Source organism: Heloderma suspectum, chromosome 6 (genome assembly GCF_057233095.1).
Source record: "Heloderma suspectum isolate Gila_16-S chromosome 6, 16-S_ref, whole genome shotgun sequence".
NCBI lineage: Eukaryota > Metazoa > Chordata > Lepidosauria > Squamata > Helodermatidae > Heloderma > Heloderma suspectum.
Window position 1 is genome coordinate 36,921,285 of NC_139463.1, and position 18,985 is coordinate 36,940,269.

General features: G+C 44.3%; 1 protein-coding gene across 2 annotated transcripts in view; it reads left to right on the forward strand.

Annotated features, from left to right (window-relative positions):
* EBF2 (EBF transcription factor 2) overlaps positions 1 to 18,985 on the forward strand; it is a 387,225-nt gene that overhangs the window by 359,115 nt on the left and 9,125 nt on the right. The window contains exons 15-16 of one of the 2 annotated variants that reach the window (XM_084808183.1): positions 5,147 to 5,311; positions 9,849 to 10,016. In XM_084808183.1, the coding sequence (XP_084664309.1) occupies positions 5,147 to 5,311; positions 9,849 to 10,016 (333 nt within the window). The remainder of the gene's footprint in view (positions 1 to 5,146; positions 5,312 to 9,848; positions 10,017 to 18,985) is intronic. The other variant, XM_084808184.1, reaches the window with a different exon arrangement.

Below are 18,985 nucleotides of genomic sequence, written 5' to 3' on the forward strand. Positions count from 1 at the left end.
CTGCTGCTTCTGCCTTCTGCTCGCATCTTCCTTCCACGTGGGTGTCAGAGCGGCTAAGCACTGATTCAGGCTCAGTGTCAAGGTTTGGTGTCCTGGGGCAGTTGCTGGGGCACCGGCCTGGCCCACTCCTGATGCCTGCCCTGAGCACTGGGAAGTTGGGGCTAGATGCTGCCATTTTAATGTCCACAATACCCCTGGCATAAGATTGGTGACTCCATTGGAGGGGTTTCGCCACCTGCCACTGCTGTCTCTGCCACCAGGTAAGGCTGTTGCCCCCACCAGGAGGGCTCATTGACATTGGAGGGGACCCATAAGGGGACACTCTGTCAGCCCCCCTCCTCAAACATGGACTGGATCAAACCCTTTCCTCTACCATGAACTCACTAGATGGTCTTAGACAAGCTATGGATCTCTCTCAGCCTCACTCACCACTACTTCTTAGTGCTATTGTAAAGGAAAGCCTCCATTGTTGTCAATGGGAGCTTTGAGCTTGTGTGTGTGTGTGTGTGTGTGTGTGTGTGTTATCTAGATTGTGACCAAGTCAAGGATGAAGGGTTAAAGCCCCACCATGGTCCCAATCACACCATGGTCCCAATCCGGATGAGCAACCCTGCAGTTTGTGTCAAGGTATGCAGGCATGTGAAAGAAAGGGACCTTCTCAGAAGTTATCACACACTTGCCTCAAAGGCAAGCATGTGCAATTTATATTTGGGTGCCTGCAGCCAAGTACAAAACTGAAAAGAGAATTAGCCCTATAGTCAGAGGCAAAATTTCACAAATGGAAGCTGTGTTTCTCTCTCTCACACACACACACAAGCCAAAGAATGTCCAACATTCTGCCTCTGTGATGTGCCATTTCTCCCTGCAAAGCATTTTCCGCTGCTTAGGTAGATGCCAGAGCAGGGGTCTCGAAACGTGTTCAGCCTAAGAGCCAAATTCAATTTCAGAGAAGCTCTTGGGGGCCATATTGCCTGTTCTGGATGGGGTTGTAGTCTGGGGGGTACTCCTAGATCCATCACTGTTGCTGGAGGCCCAAGGGGCTGCAGTCAGTCGGAGTGCCTTTTACCAGTTTTGGCTGGTTCTCCAGCTACGGCCTCTCCTGGACAGGGATAGCTTGGCCACAGGGGTAAAGGCACTAGTAACCTCAAGACTGGATTACTGCAACGTGCTCTATGTGAGGCGATCCTTGAGGCTGGTCCAGAAGCTGGAGTTAGTGCAGAACGCAGCAGTTTGGCTGTTGTCGGAAGCTGCCCCTTTTCAGCATGCAGCTCCTTTGATGAGGGAACTGCACTGGCAGCCTATTCGCTACTGGGCCAGGTTTAAGGTTTTGGTAGTAGTGTACAAAGCCCTAAGCAACTTGGGACCAGGAAACCGGACAAAGTACCTTCTCCCTTACCAACCTGCCTGAACACTGAGGTCATCAGAGAGCATGCTCCTGCTGGTTCCACATGGACCAATGGCCTGACTGGAGTCCACCTGGAAAAGAGCCTTCTGTGTGGTGGCTCCCTTCCAATGGGACTCCCTGCCTGTGCAGGTCAGGCAGGCGCCAACACTGGGTCGTTTTCGGTGCCTCTTAGAAACAGCTCTTTTCCAGGAAGCCTTCCTTGGTTAACCAACCTTGGTTTAATTGGCACTCTGTTTTTGAAAGAATAATTTTACTATCATGTTTCTCATTCTTTTTTTAATCTTTTGTTCATTTCATCTCTTGTTATTCACTGCTCCGCAATCTGTTTAGATGTGGAGCCATATACAAAGGTTGTAAAAAATAAATATTACAGTGGTGGGCAGGGCCAAAGGCAAAGGGGGCGTGGCCAGAGGCAAAAGGGGTGGGAGCATAATACAAAAAAACTGTCAACATATTTTTAGCTTAGAGCTCTTACTGGCAGTACCTAAGGAGAGGCATTTCTGCCTTTTAGGATGGGGAAAAGATGTGCAAAAGCCAGGAAACCACCAAATGGTCAGCAGTCAAGGGAAAAGGGTTTGGGCCAGGGGAAGGGGAAGGGGTGCGTGGCCATCTGGGGAACCCCCAAGGGCTGGAATGGGACTTGAGGTGAGTCAGATTTGGCCCAGGGGCCTAAGGTTCAACACCTCTGTGCTAGAGTGACTCGTGTCTTTACCTCCATTCTGGCTGGTATGCTGGGAGTTGTAGGACTTCTTTCTGTCTATACATAAATAGGACTAGAGATGTACAATTTCTGGAAATTTTGAAGCCGTGGGGGGTGGGGACACATTTTTTTCAGGGGGGTGTTTCTGGGGAAAAATTGAAATTTGGGGGAAAATAGACAAATAACCAAGACTCAGTTTTGGAATGGAAATAAGGAATGGTGGGAATAACTAGGCTGGGAATCTTCTAGAGAGGATTAAAAAACATGTTCCTCATGGCTTCATTATTTCCATACCATTTACAGCTCTCGTCTTTCTATAAAAGTGTTCTTATTACATCAGTTTTAGAAACCATTTCGGGGGGAGCAAAGGCCAGGTAACAATATATGAACACCATGTCTTAAATTACATATATAAAAACATTTCATAATCTAAAGCTGTTCAATTTTTAAAGAAAAAACAAGAACAGTCTTTAGGAAAAAATTTTTTTTAAAAAAACTGTCTTTCCCCCCAAATTTTCCAGTTTTTTTTCCCCAGGCCTTCATATCTCTACATAGGAGATGTAGAGTCCACCTGGAAAAGAAGTGCCCTAAGTGTAACAAAATTCTTCCTGAGCCTAAACTCAGGCAAATATTTTTTATGTAAATTCTTATAAAGAGGACATTGCGTGACATAATGGACAATATCCTCACTAACAGTTTTATAAAACACACAAGAATTCTATTCCAGTGGTAATTTCTTGTAATGCCCTTCTAAGAAAGCAGAGGCCATAACGTTAAATCTTAATTCCATAAAAGCATACCTATTTGGGGCTTGACTGTAAAAAGATCCAAATAACTGGCTTTCTGATTATCTGTCTTGATACATAGGTACATCCTACTTAGGAAAATCTGCAAGAATGGTTGATTAACATATCAGCTGGAAAGTCTTTTCCAAACACAAAAAGCCTGATCTGAACATCAACGAGATCTTAGCCAGTTAACAGTCAAGACCTCTAGCAAGTGTCTGTAATTCAGTTAGAGCGCAATCCCGTGCATGTTTAGACAGAAAGAAGTCCTACAACTCCCAGCATTGCCCAGCCAGCTGGCTGGGGAATGCTGGGAGTTGTAGAACTTCTTTCTGTCTAAACATGCACGGGATTGTGCCCTTACTCTCCCTCACAAAATACGTATTCCTAAACATATTTCCTCCCAAAGTATGCTTTTCTAAATGTATTCTATCCTAAAAAATATGCATATTTATACATCTTTAGTTTAGGTTTGTTTTTAGCTGAGGATTGTACTGCAAAATTTGGAGAGGTGTGAAATCCAAATGAGAACTATGTTCCAATCCTCACGTTAATCCAGGAAGCGTAGATCAGGTCGGGTTGCTTCGAAGGGCCAGATGAATTCAATCCTTCAGCATCCCTAAGTGTACAATGTAGTTTATTGATTCACTGATTCATCAAAACATTTTTTTTTAAACTCTCTTCTTCCTTGTGCCAAGGCAGTGCACAAATCTGATTAAAATTATTTCCAGTACAATTAAAATACTAAGACCACATCATCATCATAAAAACAGAAAAGGAAAGCAATAGAACAGACAAAATAGAGTAATTAAAATGCCAACGTGGGGAAAAGGGGGTGTTACTGGCACCAAAGCAATTGCAGTGCTGGAGAGGGAGATCCTAACCATGCAAGCCTATACATGTGTACTCAGAAGTATGTCCCATCAAGTTCAGTGGCATTTATTCCCAAGTAAGGAGGTACAGGGTTACAGCCTAAGAGTTACTTGGAAGTTCTCCATCAGAGGAGATGGGAGTTAGGGGTTGGCCCCAAAATGAAGTAAGATGGGAAAGGAGGGAGGAACCAGGCCCTGATCTGGGGATCTGGCACAGATATCATATGAGGTCTCCTGTAGGGCAATTTTAAAACTCTGCCAAGCCACAAAAGCATACATCTACCAGATCTGGCCAGAACAGAAAGGTAAATCTTCAACATAAATAAATCTGTGTCTTCTCTCCCATGATACAATTAAAAAGAAGATACTCCAAATTACAATCTTGTCTTCCTTCCTTCCTTCCTTCCTTCCTTCCTTCCTTCCTTCCTTCCTTCTTCTCTCTCTCTCTCTCTCTCTCTCTCTCTCTTTCTTTCTTTCTTTCTTTCTGGTAATCATTTCTATGGAAAGGTATTAAGCCCCTTTTCAAGTTTCTGCTGGGGTTTTCAGAGAGGCCCCAAATCATCAGGCAGCACCCAAGAGGGGCTGTCAGATTCCTTTTCATTTCCTTGTCAAATTCCATTTTGTTTCCTTGAAGAACACAAGGACTTGTCCCCTCCGAGCGTAGGATGAGCTGTGTGGTAAGAAGAACCCTTGCCTTGGGCTTCCTTTGGAACAGAGCTGAAGAAGTGTTGAGGGGAACGGTTCTGATTTTAATGCCCATGAGCATTACACATGGAAGAAGCATATCTTGAGCAAAGGATGAAGGGAGTGCCATTTATCGCCCCCCCCCCCCAAGCAGAGCACCTCCTTACTCCAGTGTTCATCTCCAAATAGTAGCAGTAGTGGGACTTATTCCAAGAAAAGTGTGTATAGGATTGCAGCCCTAGTGTGTGATAGGCTGCAGCCCTATGCACCTGAGAGAAAACATTACAGAACACACTGGGACTTACTTCTGAGAAGACATTTATTTAGTTATTACATTTTATTTATTTATTTATTTCATTTATATCCCACTCCTTTTCCTCTTGCAAGGAACCCAAGGTCCTCCTCCTCTCTGTTTTAGCCTCCCAACAACCCTGTGAGGTAGGCTAGGCTGAGAATCAGTGACTGGCCCAAAGTCACCCAGTGAGCTTCATGGCCGAGTGGGGACTAGAACCTGGATCCCCCCCGTCCCAGTCCAGAGCTCTAACCACTACACCACACTGGCTGTCTTGTTATCTTTATGAATTGTTACATGATCGTATTAATTATTATAATTATAACCTTTAAAATAGGTTAGTATTATTATTGCTATCATTATTAAATAGGCATTGTTATTATTGTTATTCTTATTATTATAAAATAGGTCATGAGGATGGTGATGATGATGGTGATGATGGTGCTGGATCCAGATTTAGGCGTGTGCAACTGGGCTGGTGGAAGCAGACTTCCCCACCTCTTCCTTCCCACAGCAGCTCTTCCAGCCCCCTGCAAATACTACACAGAGTGTCAGGGGGTCCTGCTGAATGGGGTGAGCTGTGGTGTAGTGGGGGGATAGCGGACACCTGAAAATGATGTGGAGGCACCTTTTGCGAGCAGATTTCAAATCCATTTTTTTTAATTAAAAACAAAACAAAAAACATATAAAGATGCATTCACTATATTTATAGAATACATATACAAAACATACAGCTACATACAACCATCCCTTAACTGGACCAACAAAATAATAGAATCATTGGGTTGGAAGGGGCCTACAAGACCATCGAGTCCAACCCCCTGCTCAGTGCCGGAAACCTGATCCCCAGGCGGTCTCCCATCCAAGTACTAACCAGAGCTGACCCTTCTTAGCTTCCAAGATCAGATGAGATCAGGCACATCCAGCCCTTTGCCTGTCAATTTTTTCTTCATATTCTGACCTCCCTACGTCTGATGAAATTATCTGAAGGCTATACACAAATCTTTATAAAAGCACTTGTTGCAAGGGAACACGATCATCTATGAATGCATCTTTCCAGTCAACGTTAACAAAGAACAGCCTTTGGTCTTTGATTCCAGCAGCTTCCCCAGTTCTTTCTTTCGATGGAGGAAACTAGGTCATATCAATTGATTAAATGAGCTAGTTCCACTTCTAGAAAAGGAGTTTGTAGCTGTTACAGGCAGTTGATTTGGATTTGTGCTCAAATATGACAATATACCTGGGGAGGTGGTGGGCTCTCCCACACTGGAGGCCTTCAAGATGAGGCTGGACAGCCATTTGTCAGGGATGCTCTGACTTGGATTCCTGCATTGAGCAGGGGGTTGGACTCGATGGCCTTGTAGGCCCCTTCCAGCCCTACTATTCTATGATTCTATGATTCTATGACAACTGTGAACTCAGAATTTTTGCCCACATTTAAATTATTCCATTTTTCATTGCATCCATCCAGGATGTTGTCTTCTTGCAGCACTATAGTTCCTTAATATTGAAATGCAGAAACAACAATTTTTTGGTGTTGTCACTTTATCTTAAAAAATGCAGTACATGAATATGTTCTCTTCCTCTCCTGCATCGTCATGTTTAAAACATGCCCCTGGCCATGGAAAAGATGTCCATTTCACCTCTGGCCACCCACACCCAAAGCTTTCTTTCTTTTTCTTTTTTCTTTTCTAAAGGGGCTGGAATCCTGAACTGCAACTGTCCTCTTAGAAAATGAAACTATGCTGCAACATTTTGTTGCAAGTTGCAATTGTTTGCTTAAATGACTGGCCTGTCTGCCCAACTGAAGGGAAAGTGCCTAAGGGCACTTGAGAGTATCTGTAGCAGAGCTGGGATTAAATGTGAAATCTTCCAAGTTGATGTCCAGTCATTTAACACTGTCATTTATTAACCACCGACAATGTTGAATTGTTTTCATAAAATCTCTCCAGCCCACATTTCAGAATGAGAACATCTTGAGAGTGTGTGTGTGTGTTTTAAATAATAAGTTGCCTGTTTAAAGAGTCACCCTCCCAGAAAGAAATTTGAAACGTCTATTGCTTTTGCACAGAGAGTTTAAAAATGGCCAAACAGATGTTTGGTGGATTTTTTTTTTTTTTAAACTTACAAACTCCACTTCCTGGCTGAGTTATGTGTGCCAAGTTTCAGCTCCAGGGAAAAAGAGAGAAATTTTTACAGCTGAGTTATAAACCCCTGACAATAAGGGTTTACAATGAGATGCTGACAGACCCTTAAAAAAAATTAAGAAAGGAAATGTTCAGTCTCTGAGAAGAATATGTGCAGAGTAAAATCCAGCTGTGATTGTGTGGGCATGTCATGGATTTGTGCAAAACAACACGAATATTTTACCCCAAAATGGATTCCCGGGCCTGCGTGTTTTCAATTTGAGCCATTTCTTACAGTTTCCGAGACCTTCTTCCAACCCCCCCCCCCCCCGAAACCTAAAACTAAAACAAAGGTGGGCAACCTGTGGCCCAGAACCTAAAGTGACCCCCCATACCCAATTTTGTCCCCTGCTGCACTACTGTTCCACTGGATTTTCCCACTGAAATTCAGCAGCAGCGGGTAGGGGATGCTGATTTCCCTTTTAAACAAGATGTGAGGGAGGACACACCTCGTTTTAAAGCAAAATTGCACTCCTGGAACCATTTAGCCTTAAAACAAAGTGCATGCCCTGAATGCCTTGTTTTAAAGGGAAATCAGTGTTCTTCCCCCCACCCCGTGGAATTTGCTACCACAGGATGTAGCGATGGCCACCAACTTGGATGGCTTTAAAAGGGGATTGGGCAAATTCCTGGAGGAAACAGCTATAAATGGCTACTAGCCTTGATGGCTATGTGCTACCTCCAGTACCAGAGGCAGTGAGCCTATGTACAGCAGTTGCTGGGGAACATGGGTGGGAGGGTGCTGTAGCACTCATGCCCTGCTTATGGGTTCCTGAACAACCGCTGGTTGGCCACTGTGTGAACAGAATACTTGATTAGATGGACCCTTGGTCTGATCCAGCATGACTTTTCTTATGTTCTTAATGGTAAAGGAAGAGGCCAGTGGTAAAGCTCATTGCGTACATGCAGAAACTTCCAGGTTCAAGCCCCTGAATGGAACATAGACGTGTGTTCTTCATAAGAGGTTGGCACCTATCTTTCAGAAAAGGTGGAGAACACCTCTGAAATGCTATCACATAAGAATGTAAGAAGAGTTCTGTTGGGTCAGATAAGGCCTACCTGGTCTGCCATTTTGTTTCCCAGACTAGCTAACCAGATGCCTAGGGAAAGCCCACACAAGCAGAACATGAGGACAATAGCCCTGTCCCACTGTTGTTCCCTAGTGACTGGAATTCAGAGGCAGGGTGCCTCTGATCTTGGAGGTAGTATATAGCCACCAGGACTAGTAGACGTTGATTACAATAGAGCCAACATCAATGACATTACAAAGCTGTCTCCCTGATTTCCACCTGTAAAATGTTGCAAGGCAGGCAAGCTGAAGACCAATCTTTTACAGCAGTCTTCCCCAGCCTGAGGCCCTCCACACAGGTTGGGCTGTCACTCCCATCTTCCCCAGACATGATGTGACTTGTAGTCCAACCTAGTGGGGTCAGGAGGGGGATAATTGGGCCCTGAATCCCCAGAGGTTGCCTACCCCTGCTATAAAACATATTTTCCCAATCTGGGGCCCTCCAGATAGATTGGACTACAACTCCCATCATGTCAATTGTCTTCATGTCCTGCTTGTGTGGGCTTCCCCTAGGCATCTGGTTGGCTAGTGTGAGAAACAAAATGGCAGACTAGATAGGCCTTTGATCTGACCCAACAGAGCTCTTCTTATGTTATGCAACAGAATTTCAGAGGTGTTCTCTACCTTCTTCTGAAGGATAGATGCCAACGTCTTATGAAGAAAACATGTCTATGTTCCATTCAGGAGCTTGAACCTGGGAGTTTCTGCATGCACAGAATGAGCTTTACCATGGGCCCCTCTCTAATGACATCATGGCTGTAGTCCTGAACAGTTTTACCACTGCCTCCCACCCCAGTTGCACCACTGTTCACGTATTGAGTATACTTCTATCCCACCTTCCTCCACAGAGTAATAGCAACTGTTGTGAGCATGATTCCATCTTTCCTCACAGCAACCATGTGAAGTAGGCTAGACTAAGAGAGAAAATGATGGTCTTACTGCCATCCAGTAGGATTCAGGGATGAACAGGAATTCTTATCCAGGCCTCTCCAGTCCAAATCTAACCATGTATCCACTGTACTACATTGGACCTTAATACTCATGATCATTAACATTGTGAACCATGACCTCTACCCATAGAGAAGACAGTTAACTCTGTAAAGTTTGAGGTTTTCATTTGTTTTTTAAAGTAACTAGGTATGGGTAGATTTCTCAAGCTTGACTTTGCTCAGATGCTCATTTTTCCAGTGCTTAATTCATTCTATCCTAATTCTGCATTGGATTGCATTTGTTTTAAAGACTGCACACACAAAAATTGTAGGTGTTTATATGTTCATTCTTTAAAAACCTGCATTTTTGTGCACATTTTTTCCAAATGTATGCATTTCTGTGTGCACTTTTGCGAATGTATGTCTTTCCCCTCCCAACTGAATACAACATTCTGTGCACATTTTGGGAAATATATGCAATTTTGTGCACATTTTAAAAATAGACACCTGGTTTGAAATGTACTCATCATTTTTTGTACATGTTATTTTGTGAGCTGCCTTGCAAACTTTGGAAATGTATGGATTCCGACCGCAAACTGTTCTGATTTGTGTTTCTCTTCGGGAAATGCGCATTTGTTGTGTCAGTGTTAAAACGCAAGCTGAACAAATTTCCCACCCATCCCTAAATGTAACATGCATAGCAAGCTGGGGAAATATTCAAAATCAGTTTGCAGCACTGTGACACAGAAAGCAAAGAGCCACTGCTTAAAGGATACTAGTTCTCATTGGGTGCTCCTTAAATGTGCCCTTTGCATTATGGGGTTGGTGGGAAGGGGAAGAAGGGGCAGAGGGAGGTGGACTTCCTGATCCATTTCACTCCTGAGCTCCTAAGTATCCTAACAAAAGTTCTGTTTCCCCCTCCTCAGTGATGTCATCAAGTCCAACAGTTGGCTCCTCAAGCACTTCCTCCATCCTTCCATTTTCCTCCTCTGTCTTTCCTGCTGTCAAACAAAAGAGTGCCTTTGCTCCCGTCATCCGACCCCAAGGGTCCCCTTCTCCAGCTTGTTCCACTGGCAACGGAAATGGGTTTAGAGGTAAGAAAGAATCTATTTTTTTTTGTCTTTCCCCACCCCAAGCACCTGGACCTCCCTCCCCCATATACACAGCATGCTTTGTTTCATAGACTGATGCAGAAGCAACAAGCAAGAAGATGTGTTTGTGAAAACGCTTGCAAGATCCTACCTGATACCTGCAGGATCATGATACTTGTGAAGCTGATTCATGATAACTGCATGCACAAATGTTTCAGGAACCTTAAAAGGGTAAAGAAGGGCTATATCCATGGAGGGGGGCTTGTAGGAGGCTGCCCCCTTTCAGGAATATTCCAGAGCCCTTCTCTGATTTTTCAGATCTGTCTGTCTGTCTGTCTGTCCAAAGTCCCTAGCCCTTATTTGTGAAGATATATGGAAAAGCAGTATTCTGCCCAGAATAATGCCCAATTGCTCAGTAAGATATAGAGCTGTTAATAGTCCTATGCAGATGTTTGCCTCCATGCACAAGCTCTAAAACCCTGTGTGTGGCGTGGGAAGATGTGGTGGGAAGATGCTCACCAGGGTGCAGGTTTCTCAAAAGACCTCCATGCATCCAGCACAATGGTCTGAAAAGGGTTTCTAATCATTTTCACCTGAACATGCAATCAAGAAGTCTGAACAGACAGGGTTCCCATTCTCACAGAGACTTCTAAATGCATTCAGCCGAATGCACTTCAAAACCCTTTTCACACCTTTGAACAGAGGTCTTTAGAGGAGCCCATGCATCCAGGGGGGTGAATGTCCCCAGGTTCCTGCATAGTTTTAACCTTCGCCTTCTTAGGCCTCGGGCCTCCCTGTGTCCTAACCAATGAGGTTAAGGCACTGGGATAGTTGACAAGCACGAATGAGACACATCTATTAATCCAACGAAGTAATTTATGCTGAAGGTGCAACATAAACAATTATGTTAATAAATAAAAATAAATAAATAAATTATAAATAAATGTTATAAATAAATTAAAATTAATTAATTAATTAATTACCTTCAGACTGATGAGCCTACCTGTATTTAGCTCTCTCCCCCCCACCTTCACTGCAAAATCTTGAGCTATGACAGCCTTCTCCAATCTGGCAATGATCAAGATCGCTCGGATTCTCCGAACATTGTCTCAGCTCTTGTTTTGTGCCCGAATCCTGTCTGCATTTGCAATTGCTGCTCGCTTTGTGTGGCCTGGAAGTCACACAAATTGAGCAGTGATCGAATGTGAAATTTCCTAATTTGTACAACTTTCCTCCATAGACTAAAGCAGGGCCCATTCAGTCTGCTGGGGAAATTTTTTGCAATTTAGGAAATCGAATCGGGAAGTTGCACAAATCAAATGTGAGCACATGTCCAGCAGTTTGCGAACATTTTCAGCAGCGATTGCTTTCAGGCCTTCAAACAGGGCATGCTTACATGTTTTGTGAGCAAAAGCTGAATTCTCATACATCCCTGGGTGGGTACATTGTCATCATTTGTGGGTAGGGGGGAAATGAAATTCTTCTAAAGGTCCATTGGGGGATTATTATCTGTGGTGGAAGCTGTGATTTTCCTTTTCCCAAACTTGTTTTTACTGCTAGTTCCACAGTAGCAAAGCAGCAAGGAGGACCATCAGGGCCAGGAGGCTCTGGTAGTCAGTAGTGGGGCCCCCAGGCAAGTGCCTGACAATGCCAACCCCTGATGCCAGCCCTGATAGCGGATCAGCTTTTGCAGAGCTTCTCTCGCTTATCCCAATTTACATGAGGCTGCAATCCTATGCCCGCTTACCTGGGTGTAAGCCCCATTGAACCCAATGGGACATACTTCTGAGTAGACTTGCACAGCATTGCACTGTTCATGTTGCTTAGGAACCACTGGGAAGAACTAAGAACTCTTGCAAATCTCAGTGAGACAGATCTGACTGTAGTCGAATCTAAATCAAAGGCGACAATGGTTATGGTAGCCATATAAGTTATTATCCCTTTAAAGTCAGAGACTAACACCCAATGACATAGAATGGATGAGGTTGATTACCTTTTGGCCCACCATAGAGCAAAGTGCATGATTTTATTATAGGGAAATTAAATGGTTTTGGAGCCTTCCTAGTCTCAGCAGATAGTCTCTATGAACAGAAATTATTCAGGGGCTTAAGCAAGGCAATGAGATTCTGTGATAATAATACTTAAGGGAGTAAAAAATAAATAAAAGATCCCAGCCAGGGGTCCAAAGTGTATGAGAAATCTCTTCCAAGACCATCAGAGGTTTGCCTAAACCATAATTATTTTCCAAACTCATGACATTTTAGTATATATAGATACACACATAAACACACACACACGCGCGCGCACACACACACACACATGCACACGCACACACACTTTTAAAATTTAACTTCTACAAATGCTATCACTTATCTCCCTATCTTCCAGTTCTCTCTCTGAGACTTTCTAATTTAATTTGTATTAGTCTGGAGCTGAGTCTAGAACACAACAATCTTTAAGCAATGCCTGCCTAGGGATGCGTGAATCAGCAAATCTTGATCTCGCCAAAGTTCTCCAAATTCCACCTTGACGCTCGTTCTGTCTCAAGTCTATATCAGGTTGTAAGCTTTGTTTTTGCCTTTTCACATGAAAATCCATGCGTCTTGTCGTGCATATTTTTTGTAGGGATGGTGGAGAATTTCTGAGAATTTCTCCACGAATCTCGGTGAGGCCGAATGCCAACGCATTTGGCCCCCTGAAATTGGCGGCGAAATTCTCCGCCACCCTGTCGCCACCCCCCCGGGATGGGACTTACCTCCTGCGAATGTCCCTCTCGGCGGCGGGTCCCGGCAGCGGTTCGGCGGGGGCAGCGGCCGGTCTTCTGACCGGCTGCTGCCGCCGCCATTACAAAATAAAGTAAAAAAAACACAAACCCCCGTGGTAGGCTACGTAACGATTAACGTAGCCTATCACAGCTAGATTTCCAAAGTCAGCCATGATAGGCTACGTTAATCATCACGTAGCCTATCACGGGTGACTTTGGGGGGAAAAAAGCGCATATGCAAATGGCACGTCTAGTCTATGTAAAGATTTACATAGATTTACATAGACTACGGCGAAAATAAGGGAACGCTATTTGCGTTGCCCTTATTTTCGCCGTAGTCTACGTAAATCTTTACGTAGACTAGACATGCCAAAATAAGGAACGCAAATGGCGGCGCCCATGGGCCGCCGCCATTTGCGTACGCGCTTTCCCCCCCCCCCAAAGTCACCCGTGATAGGCTACATGACGATTAACGTAGCCTATCACGGCTGACTTTGGAAATCTAGCCGTGATAGGCTACGTTAATTATTACGTAGCCTATCACGGGTTTTTTTTTCTTTTCACTTTTTGTTTCGCAGCCGGGGAGACGGGGTGCTTCTCCCCGGCCTGAATTTTGGCCGGGCGAGGCGGGGTGCCTCCCCCCTGGCCTGAATTTCGGCCGGGCGAGGCGGGACGCCTTCCCCCCCTCGCCTGAACTTCGGGGGGAGAAGTGAAGCGCCTCCCCCACACCGCGAAGCCAAGCTGCGAAAAGGTAAGTGACTTTCGTACATCCTTAATTTTTTGCCAAATGTATGCATCAATTGTGTACATCTTTGAAATGTACGCATTCTTCTCCCAGTGATTAAAGTGTGTTTGTGCACATTTTTCAAAAGTACACATTTTTTCATGCGCATATTTGCACATGTTCACGTGCTGTCAAATGGAATTGTGGGGGTCTGCAAATCATGTTGCAAGTTTGGAAGCTTGTGTCAGAGTCTGTGTTTGGTCCAGAAGGGGCAAACTGGGTAAAACCCTGATCAAAAACCAATGGAAAAAAATGCCATTGAATACCAGTTGCTGGAAAGTGGGCAGCTGTGGAAGAGGGTTATTGCCTTCACTCCCTATTGGCAGGCTTCTCAAGGGCATCCAAATGGCCAGTGTTGTAACCCACTGAGGCTTTTCTTACATTCTTATAATCTGCATTTTACTTGCCCTTATTGCCTATTCCTGATAAAGAACATGCTGTTTGAAAGCTTGCAATGTTTTTAAGCAACTGGTTGTGATTCTGGGTTGCTCTATGGTTCTCATTAAGGTTACACAAGGGAGGAAACCCACATGATTCTTGGCTTCCAGAATGGTGTTGGGAAAGACATGCGGATACCCTCAGATAACCCGCCTTGTGCCATGTGTTCCTGCTTTCCACTCCCTATATGCCATCTGCTATACATTCCTGCTATGTAGCCAGACGTGGTAGGCAGGGAAAAAGCAGCAGGTCTGACAACATCCCCCCCTTGTCTGCTCCCCCAAATTGATAGCAGGTGTTCTGATCAGAAAAGCCCGGCATTTATTTTGTGTTGGACGTCAAGGCTGCTTAAAAACAGTGTGGAGGAGATGTAATGTGACGTGACGCAACGTGAAGTGATGAGTACTCTGGTGTCTAATCATCTCATCGCAGATGTAAAGGCAGCAAATTAGAAACCGCTGGAGCAGCATGGAGAAATGGCTGCCCACCTTTGCCTTTGGTTAGTTTGGTGCATCTGAATGGGGAGATCATTTCCTCTGTTTCCAATGTTCAGGCCGTGAAGGCTGTTCCTTCTGCAGCCAAAATAGCACCACCCACACACAAGAGGAAGGTATCACCAGGGGGACCCTGGGGTTTGCAGGAATACAAACATTCTTTAGGGAAAAAATCTTTAGGGGGACATTAACAGACTAATGTGGACTTAAGCATGCTCAGTGGCACAGAATACTGACTGTGTGTGGCAAGGGGGAGTAGAATGGAGGAATTTGGAAGAAGACATGGTTGGCAAGAATAATGCACTGGACTGTTCCACACTGGACTGTACCACTTTAGATTTCAGATGGGGTAGAATCACGTTTTTGAATGACTCCTTGGAGTCCTTGTAAGTAGAAAATACATAGGAAAATACATAGAAAGCACATAGTATTGACCTACGACATTTATCCCTGCTGTACTTGCATTTTTCATGCAAGAAATGATTTTGTAGGTGTGGTCTGAAGTGATACAGCCCACTCTGTGAAACCAGGATTCTACCACCTCATTCTGCTGCATGTTGTAGACCAGGTCCAGTATATGAGGCTAGAATGAAGTGGTACAATTCTGAACTGTACCACTTCTGTCTGTAAGCAAGGGGTTGCATTTTGGAATGATGTAGTGTACTATATCCAGGGACCTTTAGATGTTTAGATAGGCAACATTCATATGCCCATTCTAATTTGCTGTCCAAGGTGGTACAGTCCATAATTGTGCCACCAGTCTACCACCTCATTCTGTATCATCATCATCATCATCACCATCATCATTCATTCATTCATTCATTCATTCATTCATTTCATTTCTTGGCTACCTTTCAGGGCAGAAGCCCTCCCAAGGCAACTTACAATAATAAAACACATCAAAACAATTACAATATTAACTGTTAAAATATTAACGCCCGGTGTGTTTCTGAGCCCAATTCAGAGTGCTGGTTTAGACCTTTAAAGCCTTAACCGGTTTGGGACTAAGTTACTTGATGGACTGCCTACACCCATATCAGCCTGCCTGCACTTTAAGATCAAAAAGAGAGGCCCTTCTCATTTGCCCACCCATGAGAGCAGTCAGGTGGGTGAACACACGTGAGAGGGCCTTCTCTGCAGTGGCCCCACATCTTTGGAACAAGCTGCCATCAGACGTCCGCCATGCTCCATCATTGCAGACATTTTAGAAGGCAATGAAAACATATTATTTTACCTTGGCCTTCTATTGATGATTGCTACTGGTTCTGGTTCTGCTGCTAACATCACTGTTGGTTTTATTGTTGGTTTTAATTGTTGGTTTTATTGTTGGCTTTTATTGTTTTTTTATGTTTTTATCACTTTTAATAAACTGTTTTTATGTATCTTATTGTTGTAAGCCACCTTGGGAGGGCTTCTGCCCTGAAAGGCAGCCAAGAAATATTTTAAATAAATAAATTAAATTAAATTAAATTAAAATTAAATGCAATAAAACATAAAAAAATAAAAAAACAGAATAAAAGCCAACATTAAAAACCAGCAACAACAACAACAATGGCAGTAACAGCAACAACAGCAGACGTATCAAGAGAAGGCCAAGGTAAAATAATACGTTTTCAAGGCCTTCTTCAAAGCCTGCAGGGATGGAACATGATGGACCTCCAATGGCAACTTGTTCCAAAGGTGTAGGGCCGGAGAAGGCCCTCTCATGTGTGAACACCCACCTGACTGCTCTCATGGGTGGGCAAATGAGAAGGGCCTCTCTTTCTGATCCCCTAGAGTGAGATATAGATAAAATTGAGACAAGATAGTGGCAAAAAGGGGCAGAAATGGGAGGTTCAGTAAGAGAAGAGTTGTAGACTAGGTCCAAAGTATGGGCTGGAGAACTGAGCAAAGAATGAGATCACAGAAAGAATGAAGACAGCAATTGCAGGATGGAAAAAATCAGACAGAGTCTCAGTGAAGACTTGAGTTCTCTAGTAGAAAGATTGTCACATTCTAATGAAGCCTTCCCCCAATCTGGTGCCTTCTAGATATTTTGGACTATAACTCCCAGCATTCTTGATCTTTAGCCATGCAGGTTGGGGCTGATTTAAGCCACAGCCCAGAACTCCTCCAGGGCACCAGTTTGTCTCTACTAAAGAACTTGAATTTAACAAATCTGAATTAAGATGATAATCTACTGAAAACCTTAACTTTTCAGGACATGGTCCAAACCTCTGGAGAGCACCAGGTTGGGAAAGTCTTTTCTAATGCATCTGTATACCACACCTTAGTTTCACACTGAAGTCATGCTTAGAAAGGACCCATTAAAATCAGTGGGGCAAGTTATAGTCATGACGAAATTGAAATCCAACCCATTGTGAATTTTTGCATACAACCCAATGTTTTTGTGCCATCACCAACTAGAGCAAACAATATACAAATAATGTTAGGAAGCATCTAATCTTTTGAGACAAAGTGTAAATCATGCACAGAGACAAATAAAAAAATGCTAACAACAACAACATGGGAGACTCTAGTGTTAGAATAACTTAAAAGAGTTTGAATTCATCCCATACAGAGAACTTACATAGCTTGCTGAGAATTCATATGGCTTACAAAAACCCTCCAGGTATACAAACACCTCCACCCCCCCCCCAAAAAAAATTAACAATTTTTTAGTATGATCCTAAATTACAGCAGATAACATACTAATACTGTTAGGAGACATCTAAATACTTCATGGAAGGAGCAACCGCTATGTCTAGCAGTTCCCAGAGAACTGACCTCCCCCCACTTCCGCGCTGCCTTGGAGGCAACGCAAAACAACCCCGTGTTCCACTCTCACAAGACGCAAGCAGAGCAGCCAAAAAGGGGCATTCCCGGAGGGTGTTCCAGGACGGGGAGGGCGGAAATGCCTGTACGACACATCCAATGTGTCGTACAGCAGCCGCCTCCCCTTCTCCATGCTCCAACAGCTAGACAGCCGCAATCGGCTGTCTAGTCGAAAATGCAGGGCAGGAGAAGCGCGGAGGGAACGATCCCCTCCGTGCTTCTCCTGCTATGCATTGGATAGGCAATCACCTCCAAGTTTGGAGGCGGCCACCTATCTGAATAGGGCTGCACCCGTATTTATCTTTTCATTATAAAAATGGCAGTGTTTGTCCGTATGTCCTCGATGGACTCAAAAACTGCACATCCGATTGTTATGAAACTTTCAAGGTTTGTTGTACCTCTATCTGGGATGTTCTTGGAAATGGTGAAACTTTTTGTCTGCCATCAAGATACTCAACCATAGATACAGCAGGAGGCAGGGGAAGGGAGCAAGTTGCCCAGGTAATGGAAGAAGAATGTGGCAGTTGACGTGGTAGGAGGGGAAGAGAAGGAAGAGCAGAGAACAAGGGAGTCATGGCTGACAGAGAGGGAAGCTCAAGACAGTCTACAGGAGAAGAAGAACAAAACAGGCCTTTCCCTCAAAGGGCTATGGGGGGGGTCACCATGGCAGGGGCTGTGGGCCAGGGCAGGCATAATGTGTCCAGCTCTGTCAGCTGAATGAGTTTGCTTGAAGTCTTTGCTTTATCCAACTCTTACAGGTGTGTAAGGCTTTGTTGTATCAAACTAAGGGCTCTTCCCAACCCGTGCAGAGCTGGGTCTATTTGCCAATGTGTATATGTATTTGCGTGTGTCCATGCATGTGTGCGTGCGTGCGTGTGTGCGTCTATCTATCGATCGATCAATCGATCTGTCCTCCTGTGAATCTGTCAAGTTTTCTGTCAACCTTTTTAAGTTCATTCTGTCCCATTCTGATATCTGATTGTGGATTTTTAAAATTTGTTTTAGTCTGAATGAAAAACTGTATGTATTTTGTCCCCTCCCTCCCCTGCAAATATGTGCATTTTTTGTATGCATTTTGTGGGGATCCAATGTTTTCCCCCTCTTGTTCCCAGCCATGCTAAGGGCAGTTTCAGGTCCAACCTTATAACCATCACATGACCTGCAGAGTTTAATTTGAATGTCTGCAGACTCTTCCCCCATCCAGTTCATCTTGGGTCTCTGAATATGTAAACACTGTCACTTCACCATCAAGACAGGAGGGTTTTTTTCCCCTCCTCATTCCCACTCCCCACCCCCTGCCAAACCTGCTTTTTATAACATCTTGCCTGGTGAAGAGATCTGGAGATGTTGAAAGTCTCCAACTTATTTATTTATTTATTTATTTAGGGAGCAATCCTATGGCCACTAGTCAGATGGTGATAGGATATGACAGTTTACGGGAACCGACCTCGGAGCCCACGCTCCCAGGTCGGTCCCCGGAGTACTGACCTTCCCCACCCCCATGATGCCTTTCAGGCAGCTCAGAATAGGCATGTGCTGTGTGCTCGGAAGAGGAGTCTGGAGTGGCAGAAACAGGGCATTCCAGGGGGCATTCTGGGGTGCGGAAGGCAGAAATGCCAGTACGACACATCCTATGTGTCATCCAGCAGCTGCTTCTTCCACTCCGCCTTCCTGCTGC